Source organism: Pseudoliparis swirei, chromosome 8 (assembly GCF_029220125.1).
Source record: "Pseudoliparis swirei isolate HS2019 ecotype Mariana Trench chromosome 8, NWPU_hadal_v1, whole genome shotgun sequence".
Taxonomy (NCBI): Eukaryota; Metazoa; Chordata; class Actinopteri; order Perciformes; family Liparidae; genus Pseudoliparis; species Pseudoliparis swirei.
In genome coordinates, this window is record NC_079395.1 from 14,958,185 (window position 1) to 14,985,936 (window position 27,752).

General features: G+C 44.3%; 1 protein-coding gene across 3 annotated transcripts; it reads right to left on the reverse strand.

The window, feature by feature from the left end:
- Positions 1–918: 918 nt before the first annotated feature.
- On the reverse strand, positions 919–26,789 carry fgf12a (fibroblast growth factor 12a). Of its 3 annotated transcripts, XM_056421016.1 has the most exons (6): positions 21,382–21,577; positions 20,070–20,117; positions 16,967–17,077; positions 12,739–12,842; positions 4,867–5,065; positions 919–3,673 (listed from the first exon to the last, which is right to left on the reverse strand). In XM_056421016.1, the coding sequence occupies exons 1-6, from the start codon at positions 21,575–21,577 to the stop codon at positions 3,561–3,563; spliced, it is 771 nt and encodes a 256-aa protein (XP_056276991.1). In that variant the 3' UTR covers positions 919–3,560. The 3 variants fall into 3 exon arrangements, with proteins under 3 accessions (XP_056276991.1, XP_056276993.1, XP_056276992.1); XM_056421018.1 differs by lacking the exons at positions 20,070–20,117; positions 21,382–21,577 and adding an exon at positions 26,699–26,789; XM_056421017.1 differs by lacking the exon at positions 20,070–20,117.
- Positions 26,790–27,752: the final 963 nt, after the last annotated feature.

The following is a 27,752-nucleotide window of genomic DNA, read 5'->3' on the forward strand; positions in this document are numbered from 1 at the left end:
TACAGCCAACGTTTTTTCACTGGAGAAAGGAGGGAAGTTTGCGGAGGACAGGTGGAGGCGAGAGGAGTAACGGAGCCGTTTGCATCCCTCGCCCTCCATATGTCTTGAAACAGATGACCCCGTTTCCTCTGCCAACTCCCCTGGTTGTCTGTATAGCTGACCTTGACTTGTCTCTGCCCTCAGTGGCTGCAACAAGATGGCATGTGCATCTTATATTTAACTCACATTTGAATATTAATAAAAAAATGCTGTGACATTTGGTTCAGACATTGGTGTCGTCTTCAAGGTGAATTGTAATTACTTTGGTTATTCCTTTTCATCTAGTATTCCCAAAAAAAAGTTTCCCAACACTTTGTAAAACGTAGCCACAGCTGTACTTTGAGTGCTCGGCATGCTGACACACTGCTGGTGAATCTGGTAAATATTGCATGTCGACGGCCTGTTGATGTCGTCCCCACCCGCTTTCATTGCAGCCATCATGCAGGAGAGAAGACCTGAAAGTTAAGGGAGCCTTCATCCTCCCTCTTAGTTCTCCTGTGCAGACAGCACGGAAGGTCTGTTTCCATGACCACCTCAGAATTAAGGGCGAAGGAGCGCCATCTCAAAATGCGAGAAGATAAATCACGGCTGGTGAATTACTAGAAGGAGCGGATTGGATTTTCTGAATTTGAACCGCACAACAACCTCACGTTGATGGGTGTATAGCCTGCTGCTCTGCTCATCCCGCTGCTTCTCGAGTTGAGTTGCTGCAAAGTGACATTATAAAAATAAAAAACACACACACGTCAGCTGTCAGTCAGGTTCAACAACAGATTGAATCAGTCACTGCGTATGGGTGAAAGTTTTTGATAACATAGTCTTTATTCTTAAACAATCACTAACTTCATTCTGATTGTTATTTTTAATGCATTTTTTTTTCTTCTTTTTTATTTCATCTCACAATTCATAATGCATATATGGGGCGTGTTCCAATGCAGTGAAATCATCTGGAAACATACAAATAATAAATTCTATACTTCATATCATATACAACCAAAGCTTTTAGTCACCCTTTCATAAATCAATAAACCTCCTGAAAAGTGCTCTCCTTTACCGCTCTCTCACACTACTTCTACTTCTTCCTTTATCCTTCCCTTCATCAGATCCTCTCACTTTGCTGTCAACAGTTGACATCGAGTACATCCGATTTCATGCATTGCTTTAACTCCACATGTATCTCGTTTGCACCCATATAAACCTCTATAAAAAGATACTTTCATATGCTGGTCTTGCCTGTTGACTTTCAGTCTTGCGTCTAATATACTGTATGCATCACTGTTAGGTAGGTGCTGTGGAAGTTGAACTAATCTACTGTTACGTGCACCAGCTATGGACTCAGGCACATGGTAGAACACCAGATCTATGATATCTCTGCAGTTTGCTCTGTGCAATGTAATGTGTGCTATTTAATGTACATACTACCACATGAGCATACAATTTCCAACCAGACATAGCAGAGATTAGAAACTCTTGGATCAAGACGTTGCATAAAAAGGTTTTTGGACTTTATACTCCTTCATTAGCTCTCGCCTTGAAATGGAACCAAGCTTACATCTCGTCTTACAGTCATGCAATGTTCATGCTCATCTCGGCGCCTGTCATCCCTTTTCCAACCTTCCTTACCTGGCTAAGCTTAGCTGTACACTACTTTTTAAGGATAAAAACACCATCGACCCCGTCCTGACCTCACCGGGGGCCAGGCTTTGTGCAACGGGTGCTGGACGACGAGCGGCCAGTCTTTTACGTCTGGCCCCATTCGTGGAACAATTGTAGGACTTCCTGAGTTAGACAAACTAAATGGGGATAAGGAATGAGCTACGTAGCACACGCATGTATGCTGCCTTCCATTCAGTTCACCATGTTTATACCGCCCTGTCAGCATGTTGATTTATGAAAGAGAAGCTTCCGTTCGACAATGCAGCAAATGTCTCATTTCATGGGTCAGAAAACCAGGGGAACACTCGATGGGTTACCATGTCAGAGGAAACCAACCGCCAGGGTAGAACATCCTCCCTTAAACCTGGCGTAGTCCAGACGAACTGGTTCCTCAATGAGACATTCTGCGTCCATTGTGACGGTCTTAATGATTGCGACCTCATATTGAAAACATCAACCAGTCAGGTCAGAGGGTTATTAAACAGTCAGGCACCCTGTCCACCACTTTTGAGAAATAAAAATAACATAAATAGTCTTAAAAACTAGCCAACACACTGCCCCGCCTGCCAAAAACCACTTTCTCTTGCTTGGAAAGAAACAGCTGGAGTTTTTTATCCATATCGTTCAAAGGCATGAATACTGCTCTATGGTTATTTGTTTTAGTCGAGCTAACAGCAGAGAAAGGGGTCCGTGTTTCTTGAGGTGTAGATGTGAAGTGACCGTTTTCTGGCCGTGGCTCATATTGCTGATGCTGGTCGTTATCTTCCCCTTGGCTGTTGGTGAGAATACCTTACCTTATCATTTTTTTTCTTGACAAGTTTGGACATCTTTTTACTTAAAACCTAATAGTTCTTTCCAATGTTAAGGAGTATATCGAAGTGATAGCAAAACAGTTTTCCTTGACTTAGACTTTTACCGACTTGTCCAACTTTCTCTGTCAGTCTCCTCTCCTGACAAACAAACCGACCATTCACTCCTATTTAGAGACATACTGCTCTCTATTGTATTGCTTGAATCAGTCTTCTCCCGTCATTGGCGAACAGTATGGGGGAGTTCATGTTGGAGAACTTGAAACAACCCAATCTGTCCTATTAGTCACACTTACAGTACACACCTGAGTAAATTACATCCCACCCAAAGCACTCTGCATCCATTGGAGTCCAACACAGAGAACTATCAAATACATTCAGTCTTACCCTCACACAAGAGCATTTAGTGCGACAATGCATTCAAGATCAAACGAGGGGAGAGAGAGAGAAATCAGAGGACTTAAAGAAGAAAAAAAACACTTTCTCCCATTTCATAATTAAAATAAAGCCAAAATAACGATGATAGTAATTTGAATGAAACAGATTACAAATGATGAGGATGTTAGAGTTATTACTGACAACAATAACACAACAACTCATATGAGAGTGCAATCGCATTTAGAAAAGAAACCAATGTATGAACATGTAACATGTATTAAAGCTCATTTTTCACAGCAAAAATTGGAAATTATATATATTTGTGTGAAGAGAGACCACCATTCCTTTGTTTGTTCAGAACAGCTTTTTCTCTTTTTTTTGCATAAAATGTTGTTCAAGTCCTGATTGAAAATGTTTTCTTCTTTTAATATATATATATATATATCCTCATGATTGATATTAATTCATCTCAAAGGTTTTCACAGGCAATAGTTCAGTTCAGTTTTTGTTGTCTTGGGTGTACGGTAGTAGCTCCTCGTCGTCGCAACACCCTGTTTTCTTATGCAGAGGGGATGGCATTGCGTATTTTTTATGGGGCGTGGTGCTGAGTTTTCCTTTGCCCCACCACCTGAGTCAGGACGAGGCCACGCCCCCTATGGAAAGCCCCTCCCCCCTCTGCTATGTGGAGTCCTGATTGACAGCTTTTCCTCCATTCATGGTGGGAGTCCCTGAGCTCTTCCTGGAGCGCTTGTCCTCTATCTCATGCATTGACGGATCCCTGTACAAACAAACTGTAGAGGAGACAGGACAAAGAGAGGAGGAGCTCAAAAAGGGGACAATGCAGAGCAGTTTGAAAAGCTGGATGTGGAGATGGAGACACGGTCAGGTGTGAGGCTGGAGGAACTCTTTTACCAGGCAGGGAATTGGGCCATGTCAGCACTTTTTTCACCAGCTAAAGAACCGCACAAAATTAAGTAATGAAGGTTTTCTTCTTGAGTCCGACTGTCAAAACAATAGGCTTTAAAAAAAATAGTTCCGCGTTTTGAGAAATGTCTAGAATTTTTTTTTTTTTCGAGGGGGGGGAGTTGGTTGAGAAAATCAATGCCACTCTCTACGGTTACAGCTAACAGCCAAGAAGTGTATCTTAGCATAAAGGCTGGAGACAGAGGGATGCTTGTGTGACTCTTTTAAAAAATGGTAAACTCCACCCTCACTTGATTTATTACCTCAGTAAACATGAGTTTATGGTCTCAATCGCGAGTTTGACATCTTCCTAAATACAGAATGGTGTTTATTAGGTAGATTGTGATGCTATTTAGGGTAAGAGGCCAAACCAGGTCACAGGGACCACGTCTTACAGTCTCTGGTTGTAATATCATATTTAACATTACAGACATGAGTTGTGTCGATATACTTTCATCCAGCTTTCAGTAAGCAAGTGAAGAAGCACATTTCCTAAAACTATTTAAAAAGGTCAAAGCCCATTCACATCAAAGCACTCATTTAAAAAAGAAACTTTTTAGAGAATGAAAAATGGAAAGGTAATTGATCTCAGTAAATCACAGTACTGTCATAGCAGGATAATATGTTTTATTTTTAAAAATCCTTTTTGCTAATATAATATATAAAATTGAACAATTGTTCTGGATTCTTCTTGATTCTTTTCTTGGCTTGGTTGGATGAAAACAAGGCTTGAAAATGTATATTTTACATTCGGCATACACATACATGTGTTGCCTTCGGGTAATCAGTCTTAACCACTGCGACCACTGAAAAATATAACTTGTTCTGGATTAAAGACCGTAACTAGTTTTCATACCACATTGTCATGTAATGGGATATCTGAAATGCCTTGGAGTGTTTTCTGAAGTTATAACCAGCATTGAACCCAATTTATAATAAACTGTAAGGACGTGCGGAGCCACATAAAGGAACCAACCAAACCACTTTATAACCGTTGTAAAACATTGTGTCCTTCTCATACCTTCGATGGGCCTGGGCACAAAGTGTGACGAGGGCTTAGTCTTCTTGACCCGGTTGCCCTTCATAGCTTGTCCCTCCTTGTTGAGGCCGAGGAACCAGGCCCGGCCCGACTCCTGCTGCCGGTACACAGTGGACGAGTAGATCACATAGTAGTTCTCGAAAACAGACTCCTTGAACTTGCACTCAGGTGTGAACATCTCCTGCAAAAAAAAAAAAAAAGAGAGACCGAAGGATATAGCTAGTACACAAACACAACATACATATTTTCTGTAGCTGCATGAATACAAACATAAGCTGCAGTGAAACCAAAGGAGGGTTTTAATGATGACCCATTCCAGAAAAAAAAGAAAAGAAAAGACAGCTGTGTCAGCTTCGCTCTTCCATATTGGCTCTCATCATGAGCATGTGTACACTGCCAAGGTCAGTAAACATACTGTATTCACACACACACACATATCTTTGGAGTCAAAGTAATGATAGTCTTATTAGAATAATGGTGAACAACAATGGAAGATTGTGATCTCTCTGCTTCATTATCAAAGGAGTGAAGGAGAAAGTCAAGGGGACACAGGAGGTGGGGAGGAAAGACAGGAAAAAGGGAACGAGTCAGGTATTTGATACACTGCTGGGCTACGAGCAGCGTAGTAGATGATTAATGTATCTTTCATGTTTCTGTGTGTGTGTGTGTGTGTGTGAAGCTAATTTAATTATAATTTGAGAGAGATAGAGAGGGGGGGGGGGGGCGAAGACGCTTGGAAAAGTTGTGTCACCCAAATTAGAAAAAAAACTAATCTCAGTTTCCTATTGCAAACCATGCAGACAACTTTTGATGTTATTCACTTTGTTTTCTGCTTACACTCACATACAACCAAGGTGGAAGGGTTTTTGCTTTTGATGCTCAAACAGTGAAACTGTGTCCTTGCAGAAATAGTTTTCAGCTGCTGAGGTCTGTTGATAATCCAAAGTGAAAGTTACACTGACAAAGAAAAGCATGGAGCTCGCAAGGGGACCATCGGGAGAAAAAAACATAAATCAGGGACAAAATGTATTAATCTGTGCTCAATTCAATTCAATCATTTCCACATGTTGGTTGATTTCTGCGCAAAAGATAAACGCACAGAGAGAGAGCAAGATCTTGGAAGAACTTTGCTTAAAGAAATGCTTTAAGCACGTCAAAATAAATTCCATTCATATTGGGATGGAGGCAGAAATCTCAGAAGTTTATCTCAAAACCTGGGCAAATTAAACCTGATCTATCTCCATCGATAGATACCACGAGCGGGAAGTGAGGAAATATGTTGTTTTGTTTTCCAGGTCAAATTAACCCTTCAAAGCGGTTTGCAGGAAAAAATATTATTGAACCAACTCCAAAGTGTGTGAGATGTTGAATGTATTCATTATTTTGCCGCATTAACACCTGAGGCCCTGATCACACACCGAGATGTGTTAGAAGGGCATCACTAGAAACACCTCGCTCAAAACCTTCAATCTAAAGAATACAATACAATATGTGTGTGTGTGTGTGTGTGTGTGTGACACCTCTAATTTATAAGACACAGCAGCGCATAGCCGGCTGTGTAAAGGTCTCTGGGAAGATTAGGTCACATGGTCGGCTGTGCGTGGAAACGTCGAGCTGGTGGGCGGGAGGGAGGACGACAGCCTGTCACACGCCGTCCCTGTCCGGCTGCCTGTGTGTTTATGTGTGAACATATGTGTTTGCGGGGGCGGGTGGCAGACAGTGATACATTACACACCAGCAGGCGTTCATCTGTTTCAGGCCGAGAGCACTCACACACACACACACACACACACACAGAATCCTACCCTTCACAATCAGCCCCTTGGCTTTGCTGACACGCAGTAGAATCCCCTACAAATTCATCCTCAAGGACAACACTCTGTTACTGTCCAGGACAAGGCGAGGAGCGGTTTAGAAAGCTGTGGCTGCGGCTCGGCAATGATGGGGGTGGAATGTAAGTGACTTTGAAGCCTTTGACAGAGTACCTTGTTTGTGGATGACGGAGTGGAAATGTAAGGTGAAGAGACAAGGCCCCAGTCTCTCCTGATTAATGGGATCTTCTTCAGTAAGTTTCCAATAAATTGAATAGCATCACTTGCAGATGAATTTAATGAATCCCCTTCCGGTAACTATTCAGGTAGTCCTTCTCCATTTAGAATATATATCATATTAATATGGTCACTTTAGAATGAATGCTTGTTGCCACACTGAGATGAGCTGTAGGTCCAGAAGCCATCAATCTTCAAAGAAATGACTATTTAAAATCTGCACGGTTATCACATCGAAGTTAATTTCATGATGAAATAGCGAACATAAAAACATTAATATTGTGAGTTATGCTCGACTCCATGAGGTCAGCTGTGCCGTTTGCCCTGAAAGTTGATGCTGCAGGAGTTCTAGGGTCATTTGGTTTCCGGGCACCTGTTAAACCGTTTGATTCGGTATGAATGAGACAATAAAGTAAGATCAAAGAAGACCACTGCTGGACAAAGAGCTGTTGAAGCTGAGGCCGGACCCCGCCCAGGCAAGGCCTCTCACCCACAAGTTCTTCAGGGAGCAGTTGGCCAAGAGGATGCCCCCCCCCCCCCCTCCCCTACCCCCATCCTCCGCCACTTGCCTGCACGCTTTCTTTGAAAGCACGGACTCGGAGGTCAGGAAGAAGGGCATCACTAGAAAGCACTAAATTGAGGTTTTGACCTGGCAAAACCTCAATTTAGTGCTTGAAGAGTCATGTTCCCCTCTGCTTCAACAAAGAAAATGCTTCCGGCAGTGGCACAAAACACTTCCATATGTCATGTGTACAATAATGGAAAGAATTGTGCGCATAGTTTATTGGTTTAGCCTGTTTGATTTAGTTTGCATATTATAAATAGTTTATTGGTTTGGCCTGTTACTATAGTGACACATGTTTGCAGTTTGCTCAAATTGAAATGTGTTCCATTTGATTCAACATTCATTTGATTTGTGTGGTTGTTTTTTCATAGGAAATATAGAGGTTGGGTTGAATTTTCAAATGGCACACATGGTGCCCACATGCCCATTTTGGAGAGCTCACCTAGACTGTCTTTACTAAAAACTCACAGCAGAACTATGCAGAGAGACTGTGTGCTATCACTGGAAGAGGATACAGATAAGATGTCCCTAATGTGCACCCCTGTCCTACATTGCGAATGAGAACGGATGTGAAAAACAACATTCTTACTCAAACGGTATAGGTTAAGTATGCTTCATGTACAAATAGGAGTACAAATTTCCTATGAAAATACTTATTTTAATGTTTTTAAAAACTTAAATGAAGTGGAATGCTTTGATTTTTTTTTTTTTGTGCAAGAACTGTGACGAGAAATAATTATCTACACTATAAAAATAAAATAACGAATGATCTGAAAACAACACTGCGTGTGACATCTTCTTAAATAATCTTTCTTACAAAACTGCGAGTCTTGTTTTTACACCAAATGTACTTATTTGTCCAGGTCATAGAACGCGAGGCCAGAGCTCGGTCTTTACCGTGCGGTTGTAGAAATCGGCTTCAGCAAACTATATTATTAATACCTGCTAGAAGTTGCCTAAATGTTGAATGGTTTATTGATAGCACAGCGAGTGTTTCTCTCCATCTGTTCTCGGCTCGGAGCAGCCACTCAACCTCTGTGCTGAAGACGCTAGCCTAGTTTCTTTGCCACCACATCACGGCTGGAGGGACGTACGCCACCGTGTGGATGCATCGGTCCGTGGATCGGTCACCTCAGCGGTTTGTGGGGAGAGTGTACTTCGATAATTACAACAAATATGACACATTACATATGTTGTATGCTTTTCAGTGTTACGCTCGTCAAAACAAACTAAACAGGTGAAACTGGTAGCTTACAAACGACAATTTAAAAACACAAGGTCCATCTAGGTAAAGGCCGCAGGTCTCCGGTCTGTATATTCCTTTTCAACAACAGAGTGGAGGTTTAGTTATGTGTGACTGGAGAGTGACAACTCATGGACGAGAACTTAACGTAGGAGTAAAGAGACGGAATGGATTGGCCGTTTGCTAACAGTAGATCATCTGGATCCCAGTGAACAGTTTTAGATTCTAATTATTTTCATGGTGGCTTTTGAGGTATATTGATTTTTTCGGTTAAACCTTTTTATTAAAAGAGCTGTTTCTCCTCACCTTTATTTAACTAAATGTATTTCCTGCTTGTGATTTATTTGACATCAGTACTATATTTAGTATAATTAATATTGAATGATGTTTTTCTTGAGAGCACTTGAATCCATTGATGCTTCAGCTATTCTCCAATATTAAGGATCGGAAGGAGCCTTTAATTCAGCATCCTTAAATCGCATCCTGAATCCAAATTAGATGCTGGCTCCATCTGAGGAGAGAGGCAGCTCTCCGGCTCGACATTAAGGAGACCTGCTGCTGCCCCAAGGCATCCCTTTGATTTTGGAATAAGCAGAGGATTTGGGGGTCCATTTCAATATGAGCCTGAGCCACTGGTGTGTCAGAGAGATTTGCCCTCAGTGTGAATCCAAGGCCTGCCATGGACCTCCCGGGGAACTCATCATTATTCTTGGAGAGAGATTCAGGTCTGGGATAGACGTTACTTAAAGTGAAAAACGGTCTTTCTCACTTTTCTCCTCCCCTCCCCCTTTCTAATTTATAACGTTGTTTGTCCGAGTCTGAAAGTTTATTACGTTCACTGAAGGTTCCGTTCTGTCCTTCCCTGAACTTCCTCCGGAGAGGACATTGATGATGTCTATTTTACTGATGCTCTTTACTTACTTCACTTTTTTTCTCCCTTCACCTCAGGATGCACCGTCATTAACACCATCATCACAAACAAGCAACTCTACCGTGTGCGTGCGCACCGAAGCTGAAGCACTAACTTGACGGAACATTTTGATTATCGATGAGTCGTCCTTGACCAAAGAATAGACGAGATAATTAAGCTATAATTATTATCATTAGCCGCAGCCCGATTGCACTCACCAACTCAACCCTCACACAGACTTCACCAAAGTTTTAATTTGATGCTCCTAACTTCTCAATATTTCTGTTCGAGACGGTAAAGATCAAGATATTGAAGGTGAGAAAAAATGAAGAAAGAAAAGCCATCATCATTTGTCACCGGAACAAAATCTGAAATCTCTCCTTGACCTTCCCCGCCAGCTCCCTCTCAGTCGTCCCTCAGGGCCTCAAGTGAAGGTTGAGGCACATTATCTTTTAATAATAATAAGCAGTACAATTAGTCGGCGTTTGAAGTGTTCAGAGGCCGCTGTGCGTGCGGCTACAGACAGACGTACCTGCCTGTGATAGATGTGCTGGATGGGTAGATGGCACAGAGAACAGTGGGTACTGCTGTGCAGTAAACTAGGTCACATCCAGAAGTGTTATAAATAATTGAAGGGGGCTCTTCATTGTAGATGCTCAGCCCCCCCCCCCCACCCCACGCACTTCACCGCTAAACACTCCACACAAGCATTATTATCACCCTGCTCACCCGTCGCGATATCAGCTTCCAATCTGCGACGGCCTCGACGGCGAGCTCTGCACTCCCGGCAAGAAAAGCCAACCAGCACGTAAAGATGCCACTTAGTTGATGAACCGTAAGATTCAGCGAAAATACCTGACACCTCGATGAAACTGCTTCCCGAAGGTGCGACACAACAACTGCTCAGCATCATCTCCTGTAAAGGATGAAGCATGAAGCTCCCCCCGGGGACAGAAAAAGAGAAAAACAAGGGAGTGTTTGAGGGGTAAAAGGATATCCCTGAGTAATTATCTCCCCGGGAGCAGCGGAGGGAAGATAAAGATCTGGACAAATAACAGTAAAAGAAAATGTGCAAGTAATAACACGATAAAAGGGAAATACTTCTTTTACAGTGGCAGTTGCATCGTGAAAGCTCTCATAAAAGTGTGGATAAAAAAAGAACACAAATGTTCTCCTTCTCTGTCCTCGTGCAGCTCGGTGTCGATCACAAACGTGACCTGTGTTGGTGAACTAAACGGGGACAGAATGGGAGTTGGAGAGAGAAACAGAAGCTGTTTGAGCTTGGCATGTTCATTGAGCCCCTTTATGAGGACTCTGTGGCTCAGGCTCACAGCCTTCCTGTGATCGAGCCCACCCGCCTCCTGCTCACAAGTACATGCTCATTTACCATGCTTCACATCTGAGGAGCCGGCCCTCCTCCATGTGGCTCGCTCACTGCATGGCTTTGATTCAAATGGAATTTCAGTTTTTGCTGCAAACACATTTTGCCTTCTGAACGAGATCTGTTCCTCCGGTATTAAAAATGACGATAAAGAAGAAGAAAGAAGTCCTGAATTACTTGAGATGGATCATTATTATGACACAAATGATAATTTCATTAAGTATGGATGTGAGGTCATAAAGCATCTCCAACGTGTGGTCTATTTAATGAATGAAAGACTTTAGAATGACGTAGATGGGTGGGTGGGGGGTTATTATAAGCCTCATAGTAAGGCTGTGAATTGCGCACTTGTTTATGAGCCTTTAGTTATGAATCAATCCGTCTACCCAGGTGAGTCATAACAGCATGCGCATGTATCCTACGTCCGTCTCTGAACTCTTGGTTTGTGGAGGCTCAAGTCATACTGAGTGAGAAAGCTTGCTGTACTGAAATGATGGCGCGGAATTTATTTGATTTGTTTTGTTTTGTTGATGTGATCTGTCTCAAAATGTCCTCCGACCTCTCTCCCAGTAAAGTGGCAGACGCAGTATAACGCACACCGGCTTCACTCGGTCCCTCACAGATGTTCGTACTTTGAGAAAGAAAAACGTTTGACGGGCGGTTTATGAATGCCAGCTCTTGCCAGACATTTATTGCAGCTGTCTAGCGATCAGATGTCCGCCACGATGCCCCTCAGCCGAGGTTTATGGGTAACGCAGCCCTCCCATCCTCTTCTGTCTCCGTAGCACCTTGAGACTTATATAACCATCCAACTGGGGATATCTTCCTGTCTCTAGATCTCTGCCTATGCCTCAACCTCATTTCTCTCTCACTCCTTCTCACACACACACACACACACACACACTCTCTCTCTCTCTATCTCCCAATGCAGCTCATTTCCAAAGACGTGCTCCTGAAGCATCTCCTCCTCCTCAATGCATGAGCCATGACTTCATGTTTTCTCCAACTGACATCTGTGACTCCACCAACGCCTTTGCATCTGCTGGCCACACCTGACTATATACTCCTCCTATCCTCAAATGTTACACTGCAGATCAAATATCTTCATGATATTACTCCCCCGCTTTTTTTACATTTTAACCCAAAGGAGTATTTCTGCCAATGTGGTGAGATCATTCCAATATGTTTCACTGCAGGTGTGGGACTTTTATAATCATGCAGTGTGTTTGGCTCATATCACAAGCTCATTTCACAGCTCATCGAAAAAGAATATTTTTTCCATCAAATATTCATGATTCAGAAGCAGGATGAAAAAGGTAAACAAAGCAACACCATCAGCATCGAAAGCACAATTAAATTCGGTGGAATATTTGGTTTACAGCTGATACAAACAAAGCCTCCATTGGTAGGCCATTTTAAAAAGGGCTGAGCAATGAACTGGATGTCAAATTGAATGTTAAATTAAAAGTAAAACATGCGCAGTGCTGCTTCAACAACAAGGGGGGGGAGCGCTGCACAGACACACAAAGGCCCATCGGAAAAGCTCTCGAATAGAGCAGAGATGAAAGGGCCGAGAGGAGTCTTTGCTGCAGTGGGATGTTAAAAGAGACAACAAACCGCACAAAACACAACACGTGTAAATGAACCAAGGCACACGCGTGTGCACAACATAACAACAGGACTGGGGCAAAGGGGGCCGTATCTTACCGATCTGTAGAGCATGCCCTCTCCATTCATGCCAATGTAGAAGCCACTCTTCATTCCCTGGATGGCCACCACTCTCAGACCCACGGGAATAAGATTAAACAGAGCTGCAGAAGAGACGGAGGGAGGGAGGGATGGTGAGGGAGGGACAGATACAAAGAGACATCCGACAGAAAGGACAGAATAGGACAGTTGAGTTGACATTCTCTGATCTCGGTTTTCTTGGCTGTCTTGGCTAAAGAGCATAAACAATGGGAATATTGACGCACCTCGCCGAAACCCAGGTGGCAGAGCATCCGACGAGTAACAGTATAAACAGCTAACCACCTGGCTCGTTCAAATATATACTCGCTTTGTACTCAAGGGATGAAATTACACATTAATGTAGCAAATAATATCATGGATTTGACGAAATGAAAGTATTGTCTCATTCGTTTATATTTATGGAACTTTGTGTGCAACAAGTCTGGTTTGGTTGGGAGTCGTTGGCATCGAACACGGTGCGAAGCTGATGGAGGACATTTGTTTTCAGGACTTTAATGTTGACCGTGAGTTCTCAAAGAGGTCTGGTCAATCATCCAAGAGGCTTTATTTACTGATGTCGCCAAGTCTAATGAAAAAGTTTGTCTGAAAAAAGTTATTTTCTATTGAATGCGAAGACTGTGACTGTGACTTTGAGGACACTCTCTAGTCCCTGTGTTGTTGGGAGGATTGTTCTGCAAGTGGCGGTGGGGACTATCCGATAAAGCTGGCTGGGACAAGAGGAGACGTGGCAACACGGGTACGTCCTCCGAGCAGATTCCATTTCACTCGATTGTATTGACGCGCTGCTTTCGCCTGCCAATGGTTTAACTCCGCCCTCAGGCCACTGGTACGGGTGATACAGACTGGCCACCTGTGCACTTTTGTATACCCTTGAGGGGCCAGATCTTTGGAATAGGCCTACTCTGGCAGAATGTGAGTCCATTAGCACCTTACATGTTGTTTTCAACCTCTCTTTTCCGTCATTAACTCTCTCCTTCCCCTCGGCCTGTTCCCCCGCTCCTCTTCCCGTTTGCCCTTTCATGGCTGCTGCCATCGTCACTCAGATGCAGGGCATCCTTCTGTCACGTATCACTCCAACCCAGCAGTGTTCCAGCCTGGACCACCTTCCCCGATCCAAACATACTCCAGCTTTTTATGAGCGGTCATACTTGCAATAAGGGCCCTCGACAGACTCACCATAAAATGGCTTGGCTTGAAAAGTGGCCGTAAAAGAGGCACAGAATACAGCCCCATTTTGCTATAATTATGACGTGCCGTCCTTGCTCTCATTCGCCTGCCAAAGGATAATACAACTGACAGGAGCTGTTACTGCAGCTAGCTTCTATTTGCAGCTCCTGTGGTTGATGGATGTCATCATCACTACTGTTAGAGTACCTCATTTGCTATTCTACTTCCTTGATAACCTCAATCGTATCTCTCGGCGACAAAAAGTGAGTGACTGGCATGGTGCAGAGTCGGGAGATTATCAGGGATGCTCTCTCGTCAAAGAGCGAGACAAAAAGGGTTCCAACGACCCAATGAAGAGACATCCTGGAAACGGCACACAGGGGAGCAGATCCTGCAGGTCGGCTGAAGGAAGCGTCTTTGATGTGAGGAATAAGTTTAGAGAAAGAATGAGCCAAGTGCACGGCTCCAGATCTGAAGGAGGGAGAGCGATACAGTCCAGTTATGTGAGGCATTTGTCATATATAAAGTGGTATTCGACCGAATAGTGTCGTTAATCCAATACCGGGGAGACTCCTCCTTCAAGACAGAGTTGATAACGCACTTGAAATTAGTGACAGGGTCTTCGACTAATAGGTTTTGTTTCATCAACCAGCAGCATCAGAGATGGAGTGTGCACGGTGTCTCATAACCAGCAATGTCTTTCTGGAGCAGCACCGTGTGCAGGTAATTAAGGCAGGCAACTGATATCAAATTATTAACTGTTCAAATTTGAACATGGGTGTTAATTAATTAAATGGTGTTCCGCAGCCCTCGTATTCAGTTAAGCGTAGCGCTGCCGGTCATGCTTTCCACTGAGGTCGTTTTACGTACTGCGGTGACAATCTACTCCTCAGTTTACTGAATATTCTGGGTCAAACAAGTCTGATGAGTTTTTATTCCGAATGCCATTTATTTGTGTGTGTATTTCTCCAGCTAAATCCATTTTCTGTTCAGTTGTGTCCTTCAGTTGTGTCCTCCTCCCAGCACTTGTGGAAGAAATATAGCAAATAATAAAAAATGTAATTTAAGGGGGCTCAGGTTGCACCTAGTGTGCAGACGGCGTCCTGCTCCTCACTCCCATCGGTTCCACTGAACCTCAACCTGGAAATAAATTACTGTTTTCCATCTGCAGCTGCTGGAGATGCTGCAGGTCAGAGAGTGGAGTGGTTCAAGGGTGAGGGTGATCTATAATTCTGATAATCCAGCGAGGAAATCAATAGTTCAGTGCAAGACATGAATTCTAAATCTTCGTCGACCATTTTTCGTTTCTCCGAATCACTTTTTTCTTGACTCTTTCTGCCTCTATATCTTCCTCCTCAAAGCTGCACCTCCTGCTCTCGCCCGCTCCCTTTCCGCGTCTCGCTTCGGTCCATCTCTGAGCTCGAGTCATCTCATATAGAGAATTATTCATTGGGAACAAATAGGGAAGTTGGTATTTTTTGTTTCCTCTGGCTGAATAATTCACTGCATTCCTCCATCCCTGAGCTAGCGGGAGTGGTTAACAAGAGGATTACCTCGAGGTGGGGAAGCCCTCACAGACAACAAAAGAGATCATGAGCCAAAAAACCTTTAGAACACAATGGAGGCTCCAAAAAACAACAACAATGGGCTAAAGGTGCACAGAGGGAATGCTTTGAATGGAATTTTTTTTTTGGGCTACAGTAGATTTTCTTTCTTCCATAAGTACCGAAGATCTATCTCCTCATAAAATATAAAGCGGCGAGTGACGGGGAGAGGCCTTTCTTTTCACCGCATGACAGCTTCGGTCCAGCAGCTCTGGCTGCAGTTCCTTGAAGATTGGCAGGATGTTTTAGAGAAGAAAGGTCATGATTGGTTTCCTGTCTGGCTTCACTCCAGACGTCAAAGCCGAGTAATGACAACCATTCTCCGCTGACACACATCTCTTCCTTGAGACGTCGCTTCCCACAGGTAACTGTGACTAAAAGCCTGCATGTTTTTCATGGAGGTTTTTCTGTTGGCGAGAACACAATTGAGTGTGATATCTTTAGGGGTCTATTCCCTGGAGACTATCTATCCACGGGTAGTCCACTATGGAAAGTCGATGGGTGGTGAAATATTGCAAATAAATGGCTCAGGGAGGGATCTACGTCCCTACAAGTGAAGCTGTGGGGCTGCAGTTGTTTCAGCCCAGGGGTTTTTGCAGGAAGGAATTTATGCTGTGTTAGTCGCACACGGCAAATCAATCAAAACAACGTGTGCACTTCCAATCATGGAGTGAACACACTAGAAGTGGGTTTACTTGGAGACAGCCACATGGATAGTGTAATACATGCTGACTCGGGAATAGAAATTACAATACAAGATGCTCCCATAAATAATGTATTTACTTTCTGTGAAAGGTAGACTTTTGAGAGAAAGAGTAAAAGAGGGCAATCTACCTCGTGGAATTTGTTGAAAGTTTCCCATTTAAAATGGTATGTTTTTTATTTTGATAATTAAATTGAAAGAGAGAATTTTAAACTTATTTGGGAATGCTTTAGGCTGGCATCCATAAGAATGAAAAATGATAAAGCAGGTAATATATTATTATATATATATACATATATATATATATATATATATTTTATATATATGTATATATATTATATATATATGTACATATATATATATATATATATATATACATGATATGATATGTGTGTTATGTGCCTCAGTTTTAGATATGTGCTCATACTGTAGGTACACTTTGCTTTTGCTTATATGTGAATTGTTTTTGTCCATAAGTCACTGTCTGTCTATCGATGAATCTTAGTTGCATTATGTTATTGGAAATGTTGTAATTTCTGGCATGGGACAGCAGATGGAAATTAGCCTCATGGCTAACTCTGGCTCACTTACAGTGTCACTGTTGATATGTGTGCATTGTCCCTGTAAAATAAAGAATGAAATATAACCAAGTGACTCATTGCCATAAAAGCTTTTCTGCTGGGCGCTGTAGCTGCCATCATGCTCCACTCACTGTTGTCGCTGTTCTCGTCCTTGCTGCCGCCGATGGTTCCATCCGGCAGCATCTGCAGGTAGAAGCCCTGCTGGCTGAATAGTCGCGTCACGATGCCTTTCAGCTGCGGCTCTGAAACACACACACACACACACACACACGCACACACGCATACACACAAACCGTCGGCCAAGACACAGCCCCATCCCCACCAAGAATATGTCAGAACAGCATTCTCAACGTCGTGACAGAAACACTCCAAAGAGTTGATACACCTCTGCTTCAGCTTTTAGTGTTTGCCCTCTCACCGCCCATCAAGCATTTACAAAATGCTAAAATGTTTGACCAGCACATGTTTCACAAACATTAAAATGTACAATGATTGATTAATTAAAGAAAGCTTGCTGGCAGTGAAAGATGAAGAGTACCAGCAGCACAATAACAGACTTGTCACCTTTTTTGATTTCTTAAAGCATTTAAAAACACTTACTGTTGGGTTTTCATGTCCGATTATTTAAAGCCTTTACAAAGCTGGTTTTCAATTGCATAACTCAAATATAAATCGATTAAATGCATAATTATGATTGAACATTTAGAAATTGTTATTGTCCAGCCTTATAAGTTGCCTGCTCACTCAAAAACAACATTGTCATCCCTTAATTTAACTCTTACCATCTGTTGAATATCAATGAGTCTATAATAGACTCTTTGTAATGAGTCATCTGTTGGACTACATAAACCCAAAAATGGGCCTTAATAATAACACCATGACAAAAATCAATGAAATACTTTCTCATATTGTCTCCTTGTATGTAACACAGAGAAAGTGACATGTTGCACCATTTGGAAACTGAAGTTTAAGTCGATAATGTACACTAACATGCCAACGGTTTCTTTATTTTTTATGAAGCAACTGGGCATTTTTGGGTTGATATCGCTGACATTCAATAAAAATACATTTTTACAGGGAAGACAAATGATTCCAGCACTTTTTCCTGACATAAAAGAAACTGACCTAAAGTTTCCACGATTATTAGAATTATTTTTCTCCATTGCAATCACCCTGAACTGACCTCCCACTTCGAGGCAGTGACATCTGGCAACTGGCCAGGGTGCAGCTCAAAGCGCTCACCACTTCAGGGCAGCAGGGGGAAATGAGGATGAGCTCGGGGCAAAGGAAGACTCCCCACCTCAGTTCCAGGAAAAAGTCGATGTGTAAAAAGAGTTAATCTGAGAGGAAATGTCTCCGCGGCTCGTCTAATGTCAGCCAGGTCTCTTGATCTTGTGCAGAGGCGGTAGTCCGAGTCAAACGACACCGTTAGCGGGAACAAGACGTGGACAGGGAAACGCTGCAGAGGTAGTTTGTTTGCCAGATAAAAGAAAGGATGGAGAGTATGTAATCATGATTATATTGTTTTTAGCTTTTACTGTGAATAATGAATCACTAAACTGTATAATCTATTTGTTTTTGCCACGTCAGAGTATTAAAAAGGAGCTCCGTTGAAATCAGACGTCAACTCGGTTACTTGATGCTACTAAGCTTCTATTTATTCTCGGCCTGACGAGGAAAACAAACAAAACCAATGCGTTTTGTCACAGTTGAATGGGAGATGTTTCATTTTATGTGGCTAAATACACATTGGGCAACCGAAAGGGCTTCCTTTAGGGCCCGCAGCACGTTCTGATAGATGATGTATGTGATTGCAATAAGGGGATATGAGTGACTGTCCTCCCTGGTCATAACACAAATTGGTGGTAAAAAAATTAAAAGTGCAAAACAAAACATTTTCTAACTTGGTATCAGGAGAGAAAAACATCAACGTTTTAATCAAATATGTCTTCAGTAACATCAGATGCTGAGCCTTTACTTTAAAGTTGATCACTGACATAATTACTGGTCCATATGCCATTAATAATATTTCACAAACAGCAAGTGAGAGCCCATAAAACAACTGCGTGTAAAAGTGATGACCCCCCCAACTCTACTGGGGTCACCTCAACTGCACATCATCCTGACCATCAGTCCCCGACTCACTTACCCCTGGGATGGGGCCATCAATTCCTGGAAAATCCTTTTATCAGGGTGAGGTGTGTGTGTTTGTGTGTGTGTGTGTGTGTGTGTGTGTGTGTGTGTGTGTGTGTGTGTGTGTGTGTGTGTGTGTGTGTGTGTGTGTGTGTGTGCATACATGGGTGTGTACACATCAGTAAATCACATGTGATAACTACACTTCTGTAAATTAAGACCTCAACCCGGACCCGAGCAATCACTGACAGCTCATCAGTTCCAATCATTCAGCAGAGAATGTGTGTGTGCTTTGCGCTTGGGTGTGTGTGTGTGTGTGTGTGTGTGCAGATTTAAACAGACTTCATGTCAAACATCAGAATTCATGTTTGTGCAAAAAAAAGAAGAAGAGGAAAGTCTTTCAGTGGTGACATACAACAAATCACTGTGTGTGTGTATGAGCCATTAAAACGTCAATAAATTTACTTCATACAGAAGGACAAAAACATTTGTGTACGTTGACAAATGGCGTCATGACCATGAAATGCAGAATGACTGTAACCTGTTCTGATATAGTGTTTGACAGGGATAAACACAACATATCCAGATACACCAAAATACACGAGTAGAACCTCTATGACACTTACAAGGCAGAACTTGACACAGGTTTACAGACACAGAACAAGTAGCGAGGAGAGAACGACTGATCCGACATCGACTGACAGAGAGAATGAGGCAGGAACAACATGAGAAGAGGCAGAGCCAAAGATAGAGAAGAGACAGAGGAGGAACAAACGACTGGCTATAGGAGAGCTTTAGCTATACGTGAACAAAAAAGTAAAAAACAAGTACGAAATTAAGCTTCAGAAATCCAACAAAGCCACAGAGAAGGAGGGATGAAATTTTAAAAAAGAAGAGATCAGCAAGGGAGAGGTTCGTCGGTTGTCAGACAGGTGTTGAAGGCCCCCCGGCCCACCCCCCCTCCCTCTCTGTCCCAACCCAACCCACCCCTTCCCCACCCCCCACCCCCCTCCCTGGCCGAGGGGGTGTCGACATGGGCGCGAGATGGGGTGGAGACGAGAGGAAACAACAGCACACACGGAGGGAGGCTGAGCTACTGACCTAGCCTGCAGCCCTTATGGGACACCTGTGGAGGTTTCGAGGGTGCATCTTACTAAGTAGGGGGTGGGGGAGGGGGAGGGGGGGGGGGATAGAAGGAAAAACAACAGTCTTTTAAACAGGCAGAATTCATAAATTCTCCAGCGTATCGGCTGTTGATGTGCAAATACACGGCAAGGCATCAGTGGACAGATAAGGAAGATCAGCTAGAGGGAATACAGCATCTGCTTCCTGTGCGGCCACGCGCGTGTCGGTTGAAAGGAGTTATACCTACCTGCCCAACAAACGGTGTCTGGAGGCCTGACTGGCTTGTTGTCTGTCTTCTTATGTTTCTATTCTGGTGTTTTGCGGCCGTTTTTTGGCACCGAGAGTGTTTTGTCTGTCCGATGAGGCTGCGCGACAACGGGGTCTGTCTGGCTGGCCGGGTGGGTGTCTGTCTCCCTATGCGCCTTAAAGAGAAGAGGATGTCTCTCTGCCGGTCCTCCTCATTACGGCGTTCATCACAGACAGAACTATCTGGATTCTCTGAGGGCTGGCTCGGGGTCCGTGCAGCGGGACGGAGCCAGGGGAAGAAAAGAGGGGAAGGCTATATACCATGGAGTGGAGTAGGCACGGAGCCATGTCTATCAATACAACCAGAGAAGCTCTTAATCACTGAGGCTGTACCTCCCTTCACTGCAGTAAAGCTCCCACTCAGCAATAAACATTTACCATTTAAACATTTAATCTCAAAAGAGGACTGGTGCACTGCGGTGCCACTTATCTCCCCTCTGTACCCCAATCTGCAATGTCGAATTAGGCCATTCAAAGCAGCATCTGTGAGTGCATTCAAGTTATACGTGTGTGTTTTGAAGAGGAGGGGGTGCAACAATTAAGTGTGCAAAGGTGAAAACTTTAATATATTTGTTAGTTTGTCAAACTAAACCTGCTCAGACTGTGACTGGGAGACAGTATAGCATTAGTTTTAGTTTTTTTTCTCCCAGGGTAATTGAGAAATATACCAATAAATGAAGCGGCTAACGTCACAGCATATAGGCTACACATCATTCCCTGTGCATGCAGGCTGCTGGGGTTTGGGGGAGGGGGGGGGGTGCGCGGTGGGTCGACAGACAACAAGAAGACCTTAATGGAACAGGTGGATTTTTTTTTGCACCGCGGAGAAAATCTACCGTCTCCACCGGTTCAGATTGGAGCCCTTGACTGCAGTATACTTTTCCAAAAGGGGGGGGGCGAGGTGGGGGGTGGGGGGTCTCTTAGGGAAACTGCTTTCACGAGCCCAGATAACACACACATACACACAATCTACGGCACTGACCTGGTCGCCGCCGAACTGGTCTTTTCTTGCCGCTGCAGAAACGGACTTTGCTGAAGACCCCCAAGAAATGCTTCTCGTAGATAGAGCGGGGATCTTTGGTGGGGCTGGGGCGACGTTTCGAGGTCGAGACCCGGTCGCTGTTCGACTCCCTCGCCTGGCGTTTCTGCCGGATCAGGGAGCTGGCGATCGCGGCCATCTCCCCGAACCGAGTCCGACAACCGAGAGTCTAGTTCGGCAGCGGTCGGATCTTTGGTGCAGCTTCTTGGCGCAATAAAAAAATAAGAAATAAAGGTATAGAAAAAACCACACAGACAAAAACGAGAGCGTTGTTTATGTGCTTCGCGTCCACGAGCGTTTCAACCCAATGTCATCCTGATGAGGAACATCGTCCGAGTCCCGGGCATCAACGCGCTTCACGCGGCAGCCTCATGGGGGGACGTCTGATTCACCCGGCGACCGACCGCACAACACACCAACCCACGGGCTAGGCCACGGGGGCCGACGTGTGTGGAAACATGCAACAGAGTTGTTAAATTGATGCGGCTGCGTGTCTCGGGAGAGCTTCAGGTATTCCAGGTGGAGATAGTGCCGCGTCCGGTTGCGTAATCCTCATCCGCGCGCCAGTTTCTCTCCCCAGCGCCTTGTGATTATTCGCGTTAATCTAAATCCACGCCACGAGAATCGATCCAAACTTTTTTTTTTGTAGTTCGTCTTTGTTCTTTTTTTGAGTGTGTGTTCTTCCTCTCCTCCTTAAATCCGTTACTCCATGCACATCGATGAATGAGACCGATCGCTGCCGTTCCAGGTGCCGGAACCTGAGCCCCAGTCCCCGGTTCTGTCGATGGCACCACGGAATGCAGTGTGTGTGGGGAGGGGGGGGATGCGCTCCAAGAATGCTGCAGAGATGTAATTTAAGCCGGCATAAAAAAGATTATCCTCTGAAAAGCAACTATGAGTTGAAGGCGAACACACGTCGGAGGGATTTGTGTCGCGGCGCACGAGGAATGAAGCAGAAAGAGCAACAGAGGATCCAGCGCGTCCCGATCGCTGCGGGTGTATTACATGGAGAGTGGACTGTCACCGCCAGCTCTCTCTCTCTCGCTCTCTCTCTCTCTCTCTCTCTCCCTCGCCCCCTTCCCTCTCTTGTTCTCTCTCTCTCCCCTCTCTCTCCCTCTTCAACTCTTTTACGCACTCACACGTGATTTAAGTTCGACGGTTGTACAGGGGACAGATCGATGATCTCTGGGAAAGAAAAGATGTGTGTGAATATAAAACATAGGAGAAAAAAAGGGGGAAGGCGAAATGATGGAAGGGTTTATGCAGGGTTAAGTGGGTGCGCGCGAGCTCAGGGTTTTTCTACTCATTTGGGCCCATGTGTATATAAATTGTCCCGTTGAATTACAATTAAAAATCAGAAGTTGCAAGTCAGTTTTTGTATGGGTCAACGAGGAGATTACGTGAACCTTTAATGAATGCATTGTGCATTAACCGTTTTATATTAAGTAGCGTTGGCTTTAATGTCATAGTTTATATACTCAGGGGACATAAGCATGCATTATATTTTCTAAAATGTGGCCACACCTGCCATAAAGGATATATCAAGTGTGAATAAAAGAATTCCCTGCAGCAGTATAAGAACCCCCAACAGAAATGGTAATTGAAGACCCAGACAGTGATATGCAGCACATGATGATTTGTGGTTTATGGAAATTGAAACATTACAATTAACATTGTCAACCATAGCACATTATAGTTCTTATCATAAACCTTTCAAAGCTGTAAAACTGCCCGTAAACACTGAGTCAGGAGAGAGGGAGCATACTGTATTCTGCTTGTGTTGTGTTCACAGTTGTTGAAGACAAATGCAAACCAATCGATTGTTTTCACTGCATTGGTAATATTTGTTAAATGGTTCCGCTTGCATTGTAATGCAGCGGATGACGATGAATTATATTTACAGGTGATCAAAGTCTCAAAAAATGTCCTGCAATGTTTGTGCATGTGAGCATGCTCCTGGTTTCATGCCCATTATTGCATGAGCAGGGGCACGCGCACACACACACACTACCACTGTCTGCCCGCCCCTTACGTATACGATTTAGATACGAAAGTGTTGAATGTGAAGCACTTGTACCTGTGTGTGTGTGTGTGTGTGTGTGTGTGTGTGTGTGTGTGTGTGTGTGTGTGTGTGTGTGTGTGTGTGTGTGTGTGTGTGTGTGTGTGCGTGTGTCAGAGAGAGGTAAAGACGGAATACAAAAGGTAAAAGAAAAGTGTATGAGTCACAATCAAAACCTGCATTCTGTATTCTCTATTCAGTTGCCACTGCAGAGTAACAATGAATATGCCACTGCAGCAGAAAGAATTATCTAACAACTTCAATATCATCGTTCATCATTCTAACGGGTATATGCAGCCGCATACATTTCTTAGAAGAAAAAACCAGCTAGCTGTTTGTTGTATACAGAGTAAGCTTTCAGAGAGACAGCACTGTCGAGACATGGAGCTTCATCTCTGCCAGCTGGGAAGACAAGTATTACCTAATGTCGACCATGACCATTGAAGTCCACTTCACTCAGCTGAGTTATGCCCACAGGCAATACAACACTGTCGCTATGCCCTGCAAACCATATAATGCAATCATTTGAATTGTCAATACACATTGTTTGACTCCATAAAGGTTTTCTCTAGTTAAGTTCTACAAACACCGTAATGACGTCGACATCTCAGTGCGCTACTTACATAAGAAGTCATTGGTGTGTTTTCATTTGATCAGACTGGGCTGGTTCCATGTTGCATACAGTGCACTGTGAGCTAAATGTGTCTGAAAAATGAAACCCAAAAAGCCCCATGGCATCCCATGTGGCCCTCTGGAGTGCCACACTGTTCATGTCTTTATACCTGCTGCCCCCTTTTGGAGAAAGAATGAATCACATGGAGAGAGAGCGAGAGGGGGAGGGGGAGAGAGAGAGGGAGAGAGAGAGAGAGGGAGGGAGAGAGAGAAGGAGAGAGAGAGAACGTGTCCTTGAGGTACAATAGCTGGTGCAGTTAAATGAGAGGCAAAGATTCCTACATATCAATACAACAACAACAACAACAACAACATATTATATATATATATATATCCATAGAACATTACAACTATATCAGTAACTAATCATTTGTTCCTCGTGAGCATAACGCCCCAAAAACCAGACAAAGACCAGCAACCACCAAATGCTAATTAACACTATTATTATTATTATTACTATTAAATGAGTCATTAATACAAATAGAGCTTGATTTACAATGCAAGAATGTCTGAATAAAAAACATCAGTCTACATTCATTTATTTTACAAAGTCGTCACTCTGTATGAAAGCAGTTGTTCCCAAAGTAATGCAAATAAAACATAATGTTCTACATTGATCTGAGCAGAAAGTGTTTCGTGTTCAGAAATAATATGTTCACTTGTGAGGAGAAGCTTTTAGTTTTCATCCCCACCCACAAGCCTCCAGCAATCCAGACACCGACTATAGTAGTTAACGTGAACACAGAGCAGCCAGGTGCAGACTTGACACGACAAAGGAAAGCAGGCGCAAACATTTACGCCCGCTCAGACATCTTTCTCTTAAAATCCCTCAAGAGGGGATTTTGCACAAGCAGTGCCTGGAGAGCGAAACACTTTCCGCTCTTCCTGCTTTTACATGATCTTTGAGCGAGTGATGCAGTCGGATTACCAGCCGAGGTTCAGTTGAACGTGTCACTCCTCTTTGTCTGATGAGTGATTATCACGCTGAGTCAATGAGGTATAACTAACCGCCGTGTAACAGACGAGTTATAACCTCCGCGAGCACTGTTTACAAAGCATGCTGTCATCATAGTGTGGCTCTATTTTGAAGAAAAAGACAAAAACGTTACAATAGTGCAGCGAAAACACAGCAGCGCTCCTCTTTAGGTAGGTCTTTTGAGTAATCAAATCTAAAAAGATTAAACTTGTTGATGAATCTGCAAGTTAAAAAAACAGAGAACACACTTCAAACCTCCCACGGCTTCACGTCAAATGAGCCTTAACTGTGCATCAACCTGTGAGCTGGCTCATAACCATCTCATTGAGGCCATGAGGTCCATCTAACGGTGAGCAGATATGCAGGATGAGGACCGATGGTTCTTCATCACTGAGCCCAGCAGATCCCAGTGTGCGTGCTGCTTTTGGTCCAACTTCCTCAGAGGAATCAACTGTGCTGAATGGAGTTTCTAATTGTCTGCCCTGAATATGGGAGCAGCTCCAAGCGGAAACTACTGGAGGTGACAGGAGGAGGCGGGAGAAGATGTTGCCTGTGTCTCCCTGTCTAACGCCCTTCTGTCTCGCTTTTGAAATACCGTACGGTGTTCTTTTGTTTTCTTATGACTTTGGAGGTGTTGTGGTGTTAAGACTCAACAGCAGCGGCATTGCAGTGAATTGTGGAGACATGCATAGAGGACGTGGCAGGCATATTCGGCATGTTGCCAAAGACTGTTGAGTGTTTGTATACAGTGTGTGTGTGTGAGTGTGTATGTGAGTGTTTGTTTGTGTTGGGAAACTCGGTTGTACAGTGGGTCGGTGGCAAAGTGAGTCACATGTTTGATTTCCCAGGGTAAATGCAGCTCATCTGAAACGACTGCCTGGTTTTCAGCATGCATTGAAGTATAACACCCGGAAGGAGAGGCCGTCGGGTCGTTTTAACTTCATATCGAACTCTGTCTCGTCAAATGAGAATCGTGGACACATTGTCCCCAATGTGGGGTAAATGATATCAATCTGTTTACTCTGACGTTACAAGTGTGGCGCCTGTGCCTGCGCCTGGATACGTCTGACATGGCGCTGTCCGTGGTGTTGAACTGAGCTGCTTCTTTTGGGGCCCGAACACAACCTCTTCAAGACCCCTGAAGTTGTTTTCCTTTTTCTTCTCACAACTTAATCCCCCGCATTGTCCATATGTTGGCCCGCGTCAGATGCAGCAGCACTGGAACACGCTCTCTCTCTCTCTCTCTCTCTCTCTCTCTCTCTCTCTCTCTCTCTCTCTCTCTCTCTCTCTCTCTCTCTCTGGAGGAGTGCGGCTGAGAGCCAGCAGTAACAACCCGGGACAGATGCGAGGAGCGCCAGGAGAGGCTTTTCTTCTCCACACTGCAGACTCGAAAGATGTAACTCACACTCGGGTGGCCAATGAAACCGATCACCATCACTGCCCCCCCCCCCCCCCCCCCATCTCTCTCTCCCCTTGTTTCATCACTCAAGAGAGAAAGCATGCAAAGCGAAAGGTAGCTGCAGAGCCACGGTGGCTATACGCTGGTCTCTCACCGTTGGTGATAGTGGTCGACTTCGATCGTTGTCCACAGAAACACTGCAGCATATGCGCTCCTTTCTGAAGGAATGGCCTCAGAATCCTCATTGATTTGGCCTGATGGGGAGTCTTTCCTCAATCCAAACAATCACACACCGCTATGGCAACACAGCAGGGTCAGGCAGCATCGCGGAGCCGGCCAGCCTCTTGCTCTCGGCTCTCAGCTGCCCTCAACACGCCGGAAGGGCAGCCTGCAGGACAAACTAAAACGAGGCATCTTGAGTGATCCCCCCACCCTCTCTCTCTCTCTCTTCCCCCCTCTCTCTCTCTATCTCTCTCGCTATTAGCACTATCCTCTTCTCGTCTATACCGGCGGTCATCCGCGGCACACTCCTCTTCCGCCACGCGAAGGCAAGGACGTTACAATGTGCTCTTAATTGTACAACTCCCTCTCCCCCCTCCCTCTACCCTTTCTTCCTCCTCCTCCTCCTCCTGCTCCTCCTCCTCCTGTCTTCGCGTCTTTACCTGCAGCGGACTTAATAGGAGGAAAAGGGAGAGAGAGGGAGGCAAGGAAGAGAGACGGAGAGCGCGCGCACGCCAAAGATAAACTGCAGGGGTGTAACGCGTCAGGCCGGAGCGGAGCGTTCAGTCGACGAACTGCACAGGTGTTGGAACCCCGGAGTCAATATTTGTTAATTGTTGTTTTCAGCCCAGAATCCTTTGGGAGCACGCGGCCACGCAGAGCTGCACGTCAGCTGCAGCGCGCCGCGCTAAAGACAAAGGGGTTTGCGTCTCTGTGATGATCGTGGCAGAAGGTTTACGGCTCGGTGCCCGCAGTGTTCACCTCTCTGTCCGACCCGCGTTCACCGAGACGGATATTATCAAATACAATGTGCATCAACTTTATCTGCAATGTCAGCTTCTCCCGAGTGCATCTATAACCCCAGTGCACGTGTATACCGACTTAGTCATTGGACATGAAGTTGATCAGGAGCATGAGGAACGATGCAAATAAGAAATGTTCACTTGTTGACAGTTAAAATAATTAAAATAAGCAGTAACACACAATAT